At 42.2% G+C, this 17,733-nt stretch overlaps 1 protein-coding gene across 2 annotated transcripts in view; it reads right to left on the reverse strand.

The window, feature by feature from the left end:
- Positions 1-407: 407 nt before the first annotated feature.
- The window catches only part of HGD (homogentisate 1,2-dioxygenase), a 42,358-nt gene continuing 25,032 nt past the window's right edge, over positions 408-17,733 (reverse strand). Inside the window, exons 7-14 of one of the 2 annotated variants that reach the window (XM_020911428.2) lie at positions 16,278-16,312; positions 15,361-15,440; positions 14,712-14,811; positions 12,525-12,649; positions 10,624-10,728; positions 8,156-8,282; positions 3,224-3,405; positions 408-758 (exon numbers count right to left, since the gene is read on the reverse strand). In XM_020911428.2, coding sequence (XP_020767087.2) covers positions 609-758; positions 3,224-3,405; positions 8,156-8,282; positions 10,624-10,728; positions 12,525-12,649; positions 14,712-14,811; positions 15,361-15,440; positions 16,278-16,312 — 904 coding nt within the window. In that variant the 3' untranslated portion in view covers positions 408-608. The remainder of the gene's footprint in view (positions 759-3,223; positions 3,406-8,155; positions 8,283-10,623; positions 10,729-12,524; positions 12,650-14,711; positions 14,812-15,360; positions 15,441-16,277; positions 16,313-17,733) is intronic. The other variant, XM_070466027.1, reaches the window with a different exon arrangement.

Raw genomic sequence — 17,733 nt, forward strand, 5'->3', positions numbered from 1 at the left:
ATCAGTTAAATTTGAATTTCAGATAAACTACAAATAATTTTTAGTATAGGTATATCCAAGTAATGCACAGGACATATACTAAAAATTATTCATGATTTATCTGAAATTCACATTTAACTGGATATCTTATTTTATCTGGCAACCCTAGTTCCTAGGCCCCAACTCTCATTACTCAATGTTAAATAAAAATTTGGTAGCAGCATATCAAAACTGCTACTATGGCAACAAAGTGAGGGAAATGTGTTCAAACTACAAAGTAGTGACAAATACCACTTCCCATTTCTTTCTGTTCTTTTGCCTGTCTTCTCATTCCAGGAGAACCTAATCACCTGGTCCAATCTCATGGACTCCCCTTCCCATTCACCCCACGCCTGCCTCGTCAATGCCTGATTATGACCAATTGTCACTTTCACAGAACACCAGCAAGTATTTATTGAGTAATTAAGCTGACAGAACTTAATACATTTCTAAAAATGTTTAAGTTCCTTGACTATGAAAAAGTGAGTTCCCATTTTAACCAACCCCCCTCCCCAAACACTGCCAAAGGGCATGGGATTCTGAAGGCAATCACACAAATCCATTCTCAACTATTGCATCATGCTCCAGTCTCAATTAGTTTCTGCAGGGTTCCTGGAATTGGGGGTGAAGTGGCTCTTGAGAGGTTCCCAGCATTTGTAGTAGTTCTCATCCAGACAGTTACAGGTCTTCAGCCCCCACTTGGTGACGGCCATATTTAGGGAAGACTCAAACATAAATGCCTGTAGGGAATGAGGATGGAGACAAGAAAGAGGAAGTGAGGTGGATAGTAAAACACATTTGATTAGATGTCAAGAGAGAAGATATGAGTAATAAATCACATGTGCTTGCATGGGAAGGAGAAAATACTCAAGCCTTGGGTTCTGACTCTGGTTCTACTACTTACAAGTGGGTGATAGCTTGTATGAAACCCTCAGCTTCTCTGACACTGAAGTTTTATTCTTACTAAACTGGAGTTGGGCACACAAGCATCACATTGTTCTTGTAGCACCATGGAGCTAAATTTGCTAGATCCAAGGGCAGAGGTGGGAGAGTCCTGGGATTATTCTTTTCAGGGGCCATTATGGTGGCTATGTCCATGTGAGAGAGAACATAATTCCCATTTAACAGATGAGGAAACTAGGGTTCAGAGCTGGGAAGTGACTGTCTAAGATGGTAGTAATGAGAAGTTGCAGATTTGGGATTTGAGCCTTTTTTTTGCAGGACTCTGACCAAGAGATAGGCTAGGGAAGGGAAAAGAAGGAAAAGAGACTGAGGAGGCAGGAAGAAGGGAGCAGGAATGGCTGTTGCACTTTTAAAAGCCCTGTCCCAGAAGGTTCTGAATGGTGGGTGTCCTTCTATGTTCAGGCAGGTTTTGTCTGCAACAGAAAGCATATGCAAGTGCCCTGTGCATCCTTGACATTCCAGCTTCACCTACTGCTGATTTTCTGACCAATTATGGCTTTAAAAAAAACAAAACCCTACAATTCTTATGTACTCATATTGTTGGAAATTCTAAAAAAATAGATGGACAAAGGAAGATAAAAATTCTCTTTGTGCCACAACTCAGAGAACCCCTGTTAATGTCTGGCATACATTCTAATATGTACTAACTTCTTTTTGTCTATAATGATAGAGATGATGGTCCCTGCTTGACTTCCCATGACAAACTTGATGTGAGGTGTTGGACATGTTATAAAGCACTATTCAGATATAAAGATCATTATTATGGACATAATTATTGTTGTCTCTTTGCTAACTGCTTCTTAGGAGACTTCCTGTCTGACTGGACTAACAAAGCCCCATCCCAGCTGAGCTATGAAGGCGGTATTATAAAGTTAATTTATTCCAAAGTAGTATAAGGATAAGGCATGTGGATGAGCCTGAATCCAAATTACATAATGGGAAAAGGGGAGGGAGACCCAAAGTCTTGTTCCTCATAAAAACAGCCCTGTCCTGTGCTTCACTGTTGCAGAACACTGCTCCCTGGTAACATTATCCAAAGCCAGGTTGGGCATTCAAGGTTACTAAGTGGTAACTATGGGATAGGCTGTGTACCTCCAGGAACTTTCGGAGGTAGTAGCTTAAGATGATGAATATCTCATAGAGCTCTCACACAGAGATCAAAGTGTTCTACAGAAACTGCAGAGGCCCTTGCAAGGAGAAACGGAGCTGAGGTCTGGCAGATGAGACTCACACCCTGCCCCTGAAGATAAGCTTCATCGACTCTGGTCCTTGAGTTAGGACTGAAAGCAATCTGCATTGTGTTGGGTAGAGGGGCAGATAAGCTCTCTGCTTAGGTAGTTTGCAAGCTGGGCATGGAGTCTGGCTGGTCTGTGCTATTGATTTTAAAGTCAGATAACATTGAAGGCATTGGTTTAAAAATGTAAAGCAAGTTTGCATATGATGTCGCATAAAATTACTCCTTGTGGTTCATAAACTCTACCTCCAAGAATGCAAAAATAAAATGAAATCAAGTACCACAGCCAGCTGCAATTGTGTTCAGTTTCAGTGTTTACAGCGTGACACAGGAAGAATACAAAATAGCTTTTAAATCTCATCAGTTTCATCCCTTGCCAAAGGAAAGCAAAAGAAAATGAGAGAACTGCTGCTCACAAGCCCTGACTATAGTCAGGCAAATGCTTCCTGACCCTCCTGGGCTTGAGAAACCAGCTAAAAGTGACATCCTGCAAACCCTGCTGCTGTGGTCCTGGAGGATGACTTAAAAAAGCAGGAGATGACTCTGAGACAGAACATATATATATAGACTATATATATACAGGGCCACATACAGATGAGGGAAGACTCCTGACACAGTGTTAATAATGTCTCCCCTTTTGTCTGAACAGTGTGGTGCAGTCAGCAGGGTTAAATCACAGCCACCAGCTTCACGGGATGCCCTAACTTTTCTACAGATGGAGAAAAAGAAGCACAGAGAAGTTACGTAAATTCCTCAAGGTCACACAGGAACCAAGAGCTAGAATTCAAACCTAGACCTGACTCCAAGTACAAAGCTCTTTTTATCCTAACACGTCAGGCATCTAGTACACACACAAGGGTGTGTGCATACACAGGTGGGAACATACAGACAGACACTTTCCTCTCCAGACTTCTCCTCTGTGACTTTGGAGAAATAAAAAATAACCATTCCTCTCAACAAGGTTGGGGATCCCAGAGACCACCAGAGCCTCGTATCTAACTTGCTTACCATGGTGCCATCAGCAATCCTCTCAGGTGCCAGCTTGGCTTTGCTGGCCTTCTCAAAGCAGTCGGCATCAGGCCCATGGGGAGTCATTGGGCTGTGCAGGCTGCCTCCCCCTGGCAGGAACCCACCTTGCTTTGCCTCATAGTGACCTTTGATGAGTCCCATGAATTCACTCATGCAGTTCCCTGGGAAGATTGAAAAGTATTCTTATTATCCAAGGCAAGGACCCCAAACACCAAGACTTCTCAAACATTATTTCCACAGAATGTCAAGAAGAGAGGAGAATCATAAAATTTCATAGAAATAATAAAGAACATAGACATGAAAACAACCACAAAACATTCATTAGTGTGGAATTCTTGGTATGCAAAGCCCTACTCCATGGCTGTGTAGATTAACAGAGGACTTAGGTTTCACTGCCTGAACGAATTTATGTTAGATCTAAAGAAAAGCAGGGCCCAAACAAGAATTTTAATAATAACTAACATACAAATCATGATAAAGAGTGAATGTACTCCATCATCTAGGCTTACAAGCCCCATATAAAAATCATCCACTTTCCCAGATCTGAATTCCTTCCCAAATAGCCTCACAGTAGTACAGGGCATCACCATATTTCTGGTTACAAATTAGAAAATTAAAGTGGTGGGCTGTGTGTGTGTGTGTGTGTGTGTGTGTGTGTATACATTGCTGGAAATGGGATATAAGGAAAGAACCCTGGACTTGGATTCCATTATCAAATAATAATTTGTGTGAAAAAATCTTATTATCTATAATCTAATCCATAAATACTATATATTTTAGCAAATGTCTTCTGTATCTGAATCTAATATCATCTTATTCTTTCATTTTCCAAAATGCTTCTTAGATTCATTCCTTTTCCATTGACATTCTCTTCAAAGAACCTGAAAATCTTAATACTGGAAGGGATCCCTGAAAAAAAAGTGAAAGTGTTAGTCGCTCATTCATGTTCAACTCTTTGTGACCCCATGGACTGTAGCCCGCCAGGCTCCTCTGTCCATGGAATTCTCCAGGTAAGAATACTGGAGTGAGTAGCCATTCCCTTCTCTAGGGAATCTTCCCAACCCAGGGATCAAACCCAGGTCTCCTGCATTGCAGGCAGATTCTTTACCATCTGAGCCACCAGGGAAGCCCAGGGGATTCCGCTCTTCTACTCAATACAGAAATAATCTGTGTATCATTCCTGATAAATAACCTGCGTGCCTCCTGTGAACTGAAGTGCCCTACTCAACAAAGGAATCTGTCATATTACTGAGGACTCTGGGCGTTAGAGAGTTCTCCTAAGTCAAATGGAAACTTGCTTTCATGTAAGTTGAGTATATTGGTCCTTGTTGTGCCTCCTGGAATCAACAAAATTGACAAAAATCACCATGTTCCCACTCTTTCTATCTTACATTTCTGTTTAAACAAAGCTTTTTATTTAGAGCAAGAATTAAAAGAAATACAACACCTTGAAAACACCTACTCATCTATGCATCCATCCATTCATTTGTCCATTCCCCTCCCTATTCATCTGCTTATCCATCCAACCAGCATATATGGACACTGTGCTAAGTACTGTGATAGAAATGAGTAAGAAGCAGCCTCTTTAATGTCCTGTGAGAGTGCTGACACTGCAAATCATAGACAGAGTAGAGAGATATGGAAGGCACTGGCAAACATTGCAAAGTTTAACATTTGACATGATAAATACGCCACTCATCTTCCCTACATGTGAATATAGGCAAGTGGCAAAATACTCGTCAGTCAGTTCAGTCGCTCAGTCATGTCCGACTCTGCGACCACATGGACTGCAGCACACAAGGCTTCCTTGTCTATCACCAACTCCTGGAGCTTGCTCAAACTCATGTCCATCGAGTTGGTGATGCCATCCAACCATCTCATCCTCTGTTGTCCCCTTCTCTTCCTTGTGGAACTGCCCACACAATCGTACCCATTTTGCCCAGAAACCAAAATGTTGCTGCAGGCCCCTGCAGAAAACGCAAGACCTAGATTATAGCACTACTTGTTTCTGCATGAAGCAGAAATAGAGGGGGAAAAGTAACTGTAAGCATATAGTGTCTACATTTTAAAAGCAGTTCTGCTCATGACTTAAATATTCTGGCATACTCCTCTATCTAGTATGTGTCCTCAGGGTCACCTTCAAGGCTTAATTTTAAGAAGAGAACAAGAATGAGTTCAGCTTTGATCTGAATATGAATTTAGGTAGCAATGAGTTGGTGATGACATTTCTACATCATTTTCTATATTTCAAAGGACAGTGGGAAGGTAGACCTTGCCTTTTTGATTAATGCTGAATCCAGTCGACTAAGGTGCATTAAGATGACTGGAGGCAATATTTCTACAGAAATCATTCTCCACTTCTGTAAAGTCACATCAAAGTAGCAAAGATTTCGGTTATTGCTAAAGCATTATTTTTAATGTCTCTGGTAAAAAATAATTTCTAACTCAGGGTTCTGTGGTTTTTCCAACTAACTCAGGGCAATCAAGCCTTTCTGAGATCTGTCTCTCCTGAGCCAAATTTATTTCAGAGTTATTTATAAAAAAGAAGTTATAAGAAGCATTCATGAAGTCACTTGTTTCAGGCAGTCTGAATTACAAATTAAAGTCAAGCAGTGGGTTGAACGCTGTAGCAGAGTAGGGGACCTGGATGGGGAAGACAAGCCCCAGGCCAGCATATCTCAGCATGTGGTCTGTGGAGCTCTGGCATCAGAATCCCTGACTTGCTAGCTCAAAATGCAGATTCCGAGGTTCCACCTCAACATCAACTAGTTCAACTCTCTGATAGCAGACCTGTGGGAATTTTTTTAAAGGCATTCTATTAATAAGTGATTTTTATATCCTCTAATGCTCTCAAAGTGTGGTTCCTGGAACAGCTGCATTAACATCACTCAGGAATTTGTTACAAATGCAAAATTTTCATGGAGGGAGGTCCAAGAGGGAGGGGATAGATGGATACATCTGGCTGATTCACTTCATGGTACAGCAGAAACTAACACAACATGGGAAAGCAATTATACTCCAATTTAAAAAAGCAAAAACAACCCACCGATTCTCAGGCCCTACACTGGATACTCTGAGGGTGGGTCCAAGGAATCTATGTTTTAACTCTCCAGGTGACACTGACATATGTTAAAATTTGAAAACCAGTGCCTCTGGCATATATACAGCACCCTCCATAAAGAACTATGTGAAATAGGGAAGTACCAAGGATTAGTATGTTAGGGTCAGACTATAGTTCAGACCAAGCCTCTCGCCTTGACAACAAGTCCTCTAGGGGACTAACTTCCAGGAGGAGAAGAGTTAGGACATGTGATGGGCTTGATATTCCTCAGAAAGGACAAAATTTGTTATAGCTCTATTCACAAAGTATCTGGTGTCTTTGAAGCGTTAAACTAATTGCATCCTTTTCAGCTGATGTCACCTGAAAAAGGCAATGCTGACATTTGACCACGAAGTGACCTTCTTTCATTCTGAAGGCCTTTGTCCTCCACCCTCTGAAACACCTACATTGCTCATTTTAGCCAAAGCCCTGGCACCTGGGCACATATAGAGAAGAGCCCCAGAGAGACAAAGTGCTGAGGTTAACTAAAGAAAGGGGCTTTTTAAAAAAGAATGTTACAGCTGAAATGCACCTCAGAGTCTTTCCAGAACTCTGTGTACAAAAGTGCAATATCCAGGAAGGAGAATTGTGCATTGACATTTAGGTTGAATTTATAGCTAGCTACTGCACAATTAAAAATGCTACCTTCATTAAGTACACCATGAGGTACCTTATTCATTCTTGGTGATGCATTCACCCACTAAATAAATACTTATTGGATGCATATCATGCACTGGGCACTGTGCTAGGGACATCCATTAATGCCCATGACTGTCTGCTCTGGCATCAGACTGTCTTCACGTCCAGTACTTCATCAATACTTCACTGACTCCACCACTTAACTAGCTGTGAGGACTTGACCCTTCACAGCTCAGTTGCATCTTCTTAAAAAAAAAAAAAAGAAAGGATAATGATACCTATCTCTAACAACAGTTATGAGAAATAAATGTGTTAATACTTTTGAAGAACTTATTACAGAGTCATAAAGAAAGGGTCAATAATTTTTAATTTCCCTGGTGGCTCAGCCAGTAGAGAATCTGCCTGTAATGCAGGAGACCCGGGTTCAATCCCTGGGTCAGGAAGATCCCCTGAAGAATGGAATGGCTACCCATTCCAGTATTCTTGCCTGGAGAATTCCATGGACAGAAGAGTCTGGTGGGCTACAGTCCACGGAGTTGCAAAGAGTCAGACATGACCGAGCAACTAACACTTTCACTTTTCACCAAATAAAAATAATATTAATAAAATTAAAATAATAGATTTGACAAGTTATCTGTTCTAGATAACAACTGCTTTGCAGAAACTGCTTCCAGAATAGGATCTTTCCCCTGGTGTGGACTGCAATCTGCTTTACCCTTCCAAAACCATTGGAGAAGGCACACTTTATTGGCTCTTGAGCCAGACTGAGATAATGAACTCTCCCAAAACAACAAACTAAGAAACAACAGCCCACAGATCCACCTCCCTTTGCACCTGAAATGTAAGGTAATGTCTTGCTTCAAGCTTCACCAGCCTTTGTGCCTCTCTTCGGGGCCAGAGGAACTGGGCTCTAGGCATTACACAGGGTTTTCTCTTCAGAGTCAACACGCCACTGCCAACTTGATGCCAAACATCACAAGTTGTGATGTTTAAGAAGCTAACAGTCTAGGGAGCAGCAATGGGCCTTGGGAGGCAGGATTCTGAACTGTAGCCAGGGCAGGACATCTTGCCTCTAGAAAAACCTCTAGCAGTGTTCCCCAGGGTTTATGTTGACCACTTGGCTGTCTCTCTCTCTCTTTTTTCCCCCAAATGTAACTTGGCAGATGACTTACTGTGGTAATAAGGAGGCCTGAAGGTTTTATCAGCAACCCCCCATCGAGGTGGGAAGATGACAAAATCAGCGATGGCCACTCCAGGGCGTACAGACTTGGCAGTCAATACCGTGAAAATGGATGGGTCCTGGGAAAGGAAGGACAAAAAGAGCCTGAAGACATGATGAAAGGGGAGGTGACCAACAATGACACACATCCCCCATGCTGAAGGGGTTTTCAAGTGACACTGTAATTTCTGATCAAACTGCAGGCCAGGCTACGAAGTCTGGGCTTGTCATCGAGGTGCAGTAATCACTCATTTGACTTTCCCCTCTTGCTGTGCTTGAAGCAAAATAAATTAACAGCAGCCAAGGGGATTCTGAGCAGCTTTTTCACCCTGCTGAGCCCCCATTTCATGTAAATACTACCCTGTGGGTCTGAGAACCAGCAGTGCCTGCCTCCCAACCTCAGGTCAGAGTGACTGGAACCAACATGTGCTGCAGGGAGCTCTTGGCAGAAGGGATGCTCAGAGTGAGGTGGAAATAGAAATAAAATAATATCTGAGTGTTGGGATAGATGTAGGATGCACATCTCTTTGGAGGAATCACTGAGATTCCAGACGGTATCTTCATGGCTTTTTTATCCTTGTTTGACTCTCAGGCCTAAAATATTAATACATCACTCATCTGGGTGGTGGTAGTGTAGAGGGGAATAGGTTTGGGGACAATATTATGATTTGAAAAGAATGTTAGACTCTTTCAGTGTTTGTAAAGAATGTTAGACTCTTTCAGTGGAAAGATTGAGATTCAAATTTAATGGCAGTCAGTGTGATCAGGTCTGCTTTCTGATGTCATGTGAGGGTTGGGGATTCAAAGATGACTGAACTCTATTCCTGGCCCTTCAGCACCATTGGTGGTGGTGGCAAGTGTGTGTGAAGGGGACAGAAGGAGTAATGAAACAAGTGTCTGAAGAATCACAGCAAGGTGCCAAGGGCGATCTATCTTTGTAAATAGAGATCCAAAGGGGTACAGAGTGCTTATCTCTTCCTGAGAAGATCAGGGAAGGCTTCACAAAGGAGGTGATATTTGAGGTGGGTCCTGAAGAATGAATGCAGAAAGAAAGAAAAAGAGAGGGAATAAGAAAGGGAGGGAAGGAGGAAGGTAGGAAAAAAGGAAGGGAAGGGAAGGGAAGGAAGGAAAAGGCAAAAAGGAATTTTAAGCATAGAAAACAGGAAAGACATCAAAATGCACAGAGATTTTGTTAAGAAGCAAGAAAACTAAAGCCCAGAGTGCATTGGCAGGAGGGAGAGAGGCAGAGGTGGTCCTGGGAAATAAGTCCAGGGCCAGATGGTGACGAGCATAGGATACCACGCTTCAAAGCTCAGACTTAATCCTAAACCACAGGGAGCCTGCAAAGGTTTGTAATGTAGTGTTAGAAAGATCAGGTCTGAATTTTGGGAAAATAACTATAGCTGCAGTACAAAGAATGTCTGTGTAAATGCAAGTCAAGAAACTCTTAATGCTGCGAGAATGAATACTTCTTCATCTGTCATGAGAAATGATCTGAAACTGTTAAAAGGCAGTGAGGCTCAAAAAAAGCTCTTTCAGTGTCTCGGGATCCATTTTTTTTTTTTTTTTGCTGCTTTGGGCATGATGCCTTGTTTTCTTGTCTCTTGGTTTTATCGAGTTGCTGCTCTTCAGGAAGGTAGTTTGGAGCCCCGAGAGATAAACTGAACTGGCTTAGAGTAATCTTTCTGTCTTTGGTTCTCTGACTTCTGCTCTAATTGTCCCTCCAGTTTGTGGGTTAAGTTAATCTATTATGCAAAGTGAACTTTCCCCCAGGATCTCAGAGCTAGCACTTTATCATGAAAGTGGGTCCTTGGGGGCCTGCACTGTAGACTGGGGACCTATTTGCAGCCCCTGATTGAGTGAAAAATATGACCGAGTTCATACTCTAGAATTTTTTGGTTTAAATTCAAGCACTGAATGTTACGAGTAACTTCAGAAGAGAGCTGTCAGTCCCATCTCAACTAAAAAGAGCCAGGAGTAGAAGTTCTGAAGTGGGCAGGCAGACTTTTGGTATTTATGAGGAGGACAGAGAAATTTCCAAATTTGGGAATTTTCCTTTCTCAATACTCCATCACTGATATTAGCAGTTGGTTTTCTTATTGGGATACATTGTCTAGGAGGAAATCGTGTTCTTAGCCAGGAAGGAAAGTTCCTGTGAATACCCTGTAGAGAACTGAGGTGTGTGGCAGGGTGAATGCTGAGTGTCTAGTCTTGATCTCCCTCTGGGAAGTTGTTTACTCCATCACTGAAGCCTTGCAGCAGATGATTCAAATTTCTGTCAGCACAATGACAGATGACTTAAGTCTCGGGCTTCCAAGGCAACACTGGAAAGGTTGAATCTGTGAACACCAGGTGTCTACTGTGGACCTGTCCAGCCTAAAGGGACCCTCTCCCCAGGGTTCCTCCATGGGTCAGACTTACTGCATGGTCAAAGGCCACCGAATTGATGACCATAAAGTTCTCCAAGTTGTACTTGTAGGGGGTATAATTCCCATGCCAAGCCACAACATTGAATGGGGAGACATCCTAAGTGACAAAAAGAAAAAGCAGGGAGGGTGATTTTAGCACATAATGCTTTTGTAGCTATGATTCCTCAGTTTGTACTCGGCATTACTGTCTCTCAATTTGATTCTATTTGCATAACTTAATAATACCATCCTTTGGGAGAAATATCACCCTGAATCATCTTATGGTTGCTTCACTTTCTCTCAAACTGTCCTCCCTGAGCCACTGACCCTATTCTTCCAGTACATCAGTTATAGCTGCCTCTGATCACACGTGCAGCAGAAGCACGGCCAAGTAGTGCCTTTTCAACAATACTAATGCAATGGTGAGAATCTGTGGATGCCAGCAATTCTTTGACAACCTATGCCACCATCTGGGTTTCCTGGTGCTGAGGGCAGGCACTGGCTGCAACTGTTCTCCAAGTAACTGCTGCTCAAAGGAGTGTCTGATAGATTTAGTGCCTGAGTTGGTGAGTGAGGATGCTGAGGAGTTCTCTAATAGTCCCAGCCCCAAGGACTTGAGATTTCAGAGCAATCCTAAGGTGATGCTTCTTGGGTCTGCCCTAAGAGAGGATCAGTGTTCTGCTATAGGAAGGTAGTTAGGCTAGCGAGTCCAGGTGATACAGTCCATGGAGATCAGTCTCCCAGGGCACAGATCATGGCACACAAGGAAGAACAACCTTCATAGAGTTCACTTAGAAAGTGGAAACCCATGGAGCTGCTGGCCGCCTCTAGAATGGTGCTTCTCTGTCAAATATATGTCATATACAATACAGGGAACATGCTTTAAATGAATGTGATTTCCATACTGAATTTCCAGGGGTTATCATTTATGCAAGGCTGGCGTAGTATCTAAGCATGTTCATTTTAAACAAGCTACCCTGAGAATTTCTGATGCAAATGGTCTCTGAAATACATTTTAAGAAATCCAATCCAGAGAATATGAAGGTGACTGTGTATCATTGAGGATGGCAATTAACCCTCAGAAGTTAATTTTAAATGCCAAACTCATTGGCCTCTGCTGGTGAGCATACCTTCTAGTTGCTGTCCAAAGAAAATAACATGCCTTAGCAACATATAAGCAATAAGTTAAATGGACAAAAATAAATCAAATGAATAATGGTAAATAGAATAGATCTTTGGATTATTTTTATTATATGGTTACTGTATTCTACTACATTATATATCCAGTAAATTAAGTAACAATGTATATTACATATTATACTATTATTTTAAAATTACTATTATCTATGCCTTTGTTTATCTGTTGAGATTGGTCATGTTCCGGGTGGTATGACTGTAGACAATGCCTTTGTTTAACTCCTGAGTTTACCAGTCTGGTGCTATCAACCAAGTCAAAGTAATTAACTGAGTTTTGCTTGTTTTCTATCAGTCATTGCTTGTATTTGAAATATGGTGACTATTGATAAATATAAGTCTTAGATGAACTGCTATTAATTAATTTTCCTTTTCAGGCCATACTACCATGCCTGTTTATTATGTTCCCCCCACCTTTTATAGAGACTTAGATATTGTGGGGTTTTTTATTGCTTGATGAATAGAAACAGCATGACCCTTGGAGTCAGAAAGATATGGGTTTGAATGCTGATTCTGTCATTTACTGTGACATTTGGTAAGTTATCACTACCTGGACTGTTTTCAGGACTACAAACAGGGCAAATAGCACCTTATTGTAGTATCTTAGTGATGTAGTAAAGGTGAAATAATGTATGTAAATGCTTAACACAAGCCCTGGCAATCAGAAGGTGCTTAATAATTATTCATTCCTTCCCCTGCCTGTCCAGCCACTTACTTTACCTGTCTGGCAGCAAATAGCTTGCCCTGGTATTTATTAATCACAGTGTAACCACCTGGCACTTGGCGATCTTCATACCAGGCAACAGGTATCAAGAAATCACGAGGATTGGCCAAGCCATTGGCTCCTAGAATATAATGATCCAAAAGTCTTTTAGACACTTCTGAAATCACACAGGAAAGATGCCACTGTTGCACAAAGAGAAAGGGCTTTCTTCTATGTCAAAAGCCACTCCACAATTTGCTATCCTTGTTGAAAGACTCATTGGAATCCCAGTCTGGTACCTTTTAAGGAGGACCCAAGAAATTTGGTCAGAAAAAAGAAATCCTGAAAATATCATCACCAGCATTACCTCCTAAAGTTGTAGAGTGAATATGGTTTATAAACATTTTCCATGCCTTACCTCATCACTATAGGGGATGGGAGGAGAAGAGAGGAAGAGTACAAAAGAGGAAAAGGGAAGATACGATCGAATACCAGACCTTTTTTCCCAAGAAAACTCTGACAACTCTAGAACTCATCGACAGTCCTTGAGAAGGAGAAGGTTACACACTGTAGCCTCAGGCGTGCCTCTGCTCCTCAGACAGGACTCAAAATCAATCCACGTCTGCACCGCTGCCCTGCAGCCTGACAAATCTGTCTGCCGCTGAGGGAGACCTGCCTGCTCACCTTTGCTTTGTGAGTGTTCCCTCCAGAGAAAGAAAATAAATCAGAAGACCAGAAATGAAAAATCTAAGTGCAAAAACATAATTTAACTCTGAGAGAAGAGACCTAGGGAGTGTTTTATCATTTCTAGTTCCTGGGGTTAAAAAAAAAAATAGGCCCCCGGCTGGTTAGCAAATTATCTATCTTTTCCAGAGGGTACACGTGGCACGGCGCCCGGAGGCTCTGCTGGCTGTGGAGCAGCAGGAAGCCAGACCAAAGTGGGCAGAGCGGGTGGAGAGAAGGTGACAGACGGCCCACCGTGGCTCCAGCTGCCTCTCGGCTGCCTCCCACCTTCCTCTGACTATCTGGATCCCCCAGAGGAGTGACCAGAAGGCACATGCTGGGCTGTCCCTGTTTTGCTCTAAAAAAATCTGTTGACAAGGAAAGGGAAGAGCTGGGAGGTGTGGCCGCCACCTTCAGCAAACAAGCCAAAGATGAAACCAAGGGCCCGATCTCCCCAACCACTCCTGTCACTCGAGTGATGGTTTGAGAACATCCCCTCCTACCACCTTCACTTCTCAGACCCCTGTTCTCTTTGTCTCCAGCCTGCCAGAAGAATCGGGGGTAAGGGATTTGGTTCACTTTGGAAAGTTTTCATTTGCCTCATGGAGGCTGTGGTTTCTAGCTCCTTCACAGCACTGAGTGAGGCACGCTTTTTGACTCTTAAGTATGTAGATTTTGTAGAAGGTGCTCAGTAGGAATGTGACATCCATAGACTGTCTTTCTTTCAGTCCATTTCCCCTTTCCATAGTCACATAGCCCCTGCCATTATTATGGTTTTTCCCATTTTATTGTCTACTCATAAGTCACTGACAAGAAAATGATCTCTCTTCTATCCACGAAATCCATTCCCACTTGTACACTTTTTCTTAAACTGGTCCCTTTCCTCTATTTCTCCTCAACTTTTCATCAAGGATTAGTCATATTTTATGATTGCTATGAAGCTGTTCCTGGAAACTTTGGCTCACAGTAACCCAGACTTTATATCCTCTAGGGTGTACCCTGTATAACCTGAACTCTAGTACAGATTGTCTTGCTCTCCAATGGTCTGTATGCTATTCTAGAGAAAGATTTATTGTGGGTTTGGCTGGATTGTTCTCTGTTATGCGTGTATGTGATGGGAAGAGGCTTGTGCCATCCTTGATGTGGTTCTGGTCATTACCCTCAGCACAGCATGGGAACTGGGACAAGCTGATGAACTGGTGCACTGACCAGCTAATTAATGAAGCTATCATCTCATCAAATGGGTCAACTATACCACCTGGAGCCTCTGAACTTAGAGACCTGAAATAAGAAGTCTGAGATTGCTCAGGGGGCTCTAATATGTTCTGAAATTCCCAACTACACTTGGTCTGGAGAAGTTGTCTAGAGAGGAAAGTTGCAGTTTGAGTGAGATAAGGAGGAGAGATGGATGTTTAACTTTCATGCAATTATTTGTGTCCTATAGTTCAAGTCAGGCTTAGAAGCCTGCATTGAAGATTTACCAATTGGTCCCAGGTCAGGCAACTCAAAGTGGACTCCATAAACCTCCAGGATGTAGCCTCTAGTCTCCTCGAAGACATCGATGCTGAACCGCATTCCTCTCTGGAACAGGAAGTAGACACTGGTGTGCTCTCACCAATACCTATAGTTATAAAGAAGCTGCCCGAGAGCTACAGCCAACTTCACATGCACAGGTAATGCTATAGTCTGCTGAGCTATGTTGGAGAGGTGATCAGCTGAAAGACAAGTTTAAAAAATTTAACTTCTAATCACATATGTGACCCAAACCAATTCTAGCCTACACTTTCACTGGGTTCAGAGATAACAGTGCCTTGATTTCACCAAAATTTAAAGAAATCCATCTTCACTGCCTTCTGTCCCCTCCAGAGTATCATCCAGAGTGTGCATAAATATTCAGGAAAGTGAATTGACAATGTTCTTTGCTTTGTGATTGTGTGCTATTTTAAAACAAAGTAGGCACAGAAGCCTGCTAATCCTTCTACACAGGGAGCCTTCTGTATAACTCAAACTCCCCTCCCCATTGCCCAGACATGATAGAGAAATTTCAGAGTTAGAAATAGCAGCAGCTGCAACATCTGATTGCTCCCAAATTAGGGAGAAGCTGGGAGGAGAGGGGGACACATCACCAACCTGAATGACGCAGATCTCGTTGGGCTGAACAAGCATCTTGCCAAACTCAGTGTAAATGAGAAGTTTCCCTTTCTGGGGAACTAACATAAAAGACAAGACAGCAATGAGTAACTCTTTCCATGTAAGAACCACTTCATGAAGAGTGAAAGGCTTAAGGGTGGCATTTGCTTTTTCAATCCAAATGAAAAGTGCTTCATTGAGTTTTATGGGGGAAAATGTCAGAATTGACAACTTAAGTTGGCTATTTCTAGAAAAGCATGAATGAAAAAATTGACTCTGCTTTTTTCTTATTTTTGGTTGCCAGATAAGGAGCTTGTATTTGCACAGTTCTGTGGCTTGACCAGAAAGGGCAGCAGAAATAGGATGGAAAAAGACCCATCTCTGATAGTTCCAGCAGGAAGCTGGCATTTGCGTGCCTAAGGTTTACATCAAAATGTTCATTCCAAAATATCAGTACTAAGATCATAAAAAAAGAATCAGAAAAAAAAAAAGAAAGAATCAGGAGACCAGAGAAATCCCTACTAGACTTTCCATCTTCACGGTTTCATGAAAATTTGTATTTATATTGCAGATATCAATGACAGATGATCTTTACTTGGGTAAGTTTGAAGGCAAATAGAGTTATCTCAATAAGTTAATCACATGTTGATTTTACCCTGTATTTCTTTTAAGTTGCCCAGAGCTTGCAGATCAGAAAGGCCCAGAAGAAATGAGCAAAGATAGGGATACCAGGAAATAGGGTAGGGGCTTGAAGGTACAAGGAATCTTTTCCAGACCACCAATTACCTTTACACCTCAGTCTGTAGACTACATTAAATAAGACGGATTGAAAGGAAAGTAATATATATACAATTAAAAAGCAGCTTATAACTAGGGATCAATTATCAATGAAAGGGTCTGAAGTCTTTAAAACTCACCAATCAAGAGGTCTCCATCTGAATTGTAAAAACATCTGAAACATATAGGATAATTCCTATGACTTTCTATTTTAACAACGTCCAGACAAATTAATTCAGTGCACAAATTATTGCTCAGTAGATAGGCTAAGCCAGGCTTAGTGCTAGGCATAAAATGATGAGCAAAATGACCTCATCTCTGCCTTCATGGAGCCTTAGAGTCTAGTAGGAAGTCAGACTGCAATCCAACAATTACAGAACCATCTCATAAACTGTAATGGTGCCATAAAAGTCCAGTTCAGGGGACTGAAAGAATAATGAACCTGATCTAGTCTGAGGCAGCAGCCAAGGTTTTCCTGAAGAGGGGATGTTTGACTTGAGATCTGAAGAAATCATCTAGGCAAGGACTTGGGGATGGGAGTGATATAGGAGAACATTTCAGGCAGAAGGCTGCTCTGAGGCAAGGGGGTGGATGGAAGGTAACAGGAACTGAATGAAGGCTAATGTATTTGATAGCTCAGGTAGAGAGAGAGAGGAGGTACCTCATATCACACTGAACTCTGAGGGACATCTCTAGTGTCTTGTCATAGGGCCATGATCTTGGCCCTGATTCATGGCTCAGAGAAGTTAAATGACTTGTCCAAGTTCGCTCAGCCAGGAAGAATGGACTGGGCTTTGAACACAGTGGTCTGGTTTCAGAGATAGTGGGCAAAACTGTTATGATACTTTGCTTCCCAAGGAAAAGGGAAAATACCTTTTATATAAAAGTTTTTCTGATTGAAAAAAAAATCTAATATGTAAGTTCTCCTATTCAGGATCTTTAAGTTTACACAGTTATTAGTCTGTCAGCTTGACCTGCCACCAACAGGTAGTCCTAATGGCTGCTCAGGTAGTATGACTTCGGACTCAAGAACAACCCTGGGGAACCTTAGAAGTTAAGGATATTCTGACTCAAGCCTGATTAAAGTCTAAATGCTTCTTGGACTACTCCAGCTTTCAGTGCCCCATTATTCCTTTTCTGCTTGCATTGTTATGTGACATTCTTGCTTCCCAGGTGGTGCTAGTGGTACAGAACCCCCCACCCCTCACCGCCAGCCCCTGCCAGTGAAAGAGACATAAGAGACACGGGTTTGATCCCTGGGTTGGGAAGATCCCCTGGAGGAGGGAATGGCAATCCACTCCAGTATTCTCGTATGGAAAGAATCCCATGGACAGAGGAGCCTGGTGGGCTACAGTCCATGGAGTTGCAAAGAGTCAGACATGACTGAAGCAACTTAGCACACACGCATAGGACATTCTTATTATGTCACAGGAGTCAGTCAAGATAGAAATGCTCATTTATTGTCATTATTTTTTAAATGTATTTTAAGATTGCTCTGGGGTTAAAAAAAAAAAAAAGCAGTAACAGAAACAACCACCCAGGCTTCACCCTCTGGGCAGCAGCTCTTAGGGAAGGGGGCTGACCTGCTGTAGGTCT

The sequence above is a fragment of the Odocoileus virginianus genome, chromosome 4, assembly GCF_023699985.2.
Source record: "Odocoileus virginianus isolate 20LAN1187 ecotype Illinois chromosome 4, Ovbor_1.2, whole genome shotgun sequence".
Taxonomy (NCBI): Eukaryota; Metazoa; Chordata; class Mammalia; order Artiodactyla; family Cervidae; genus Odocoileus; species Odocoileus virginianus.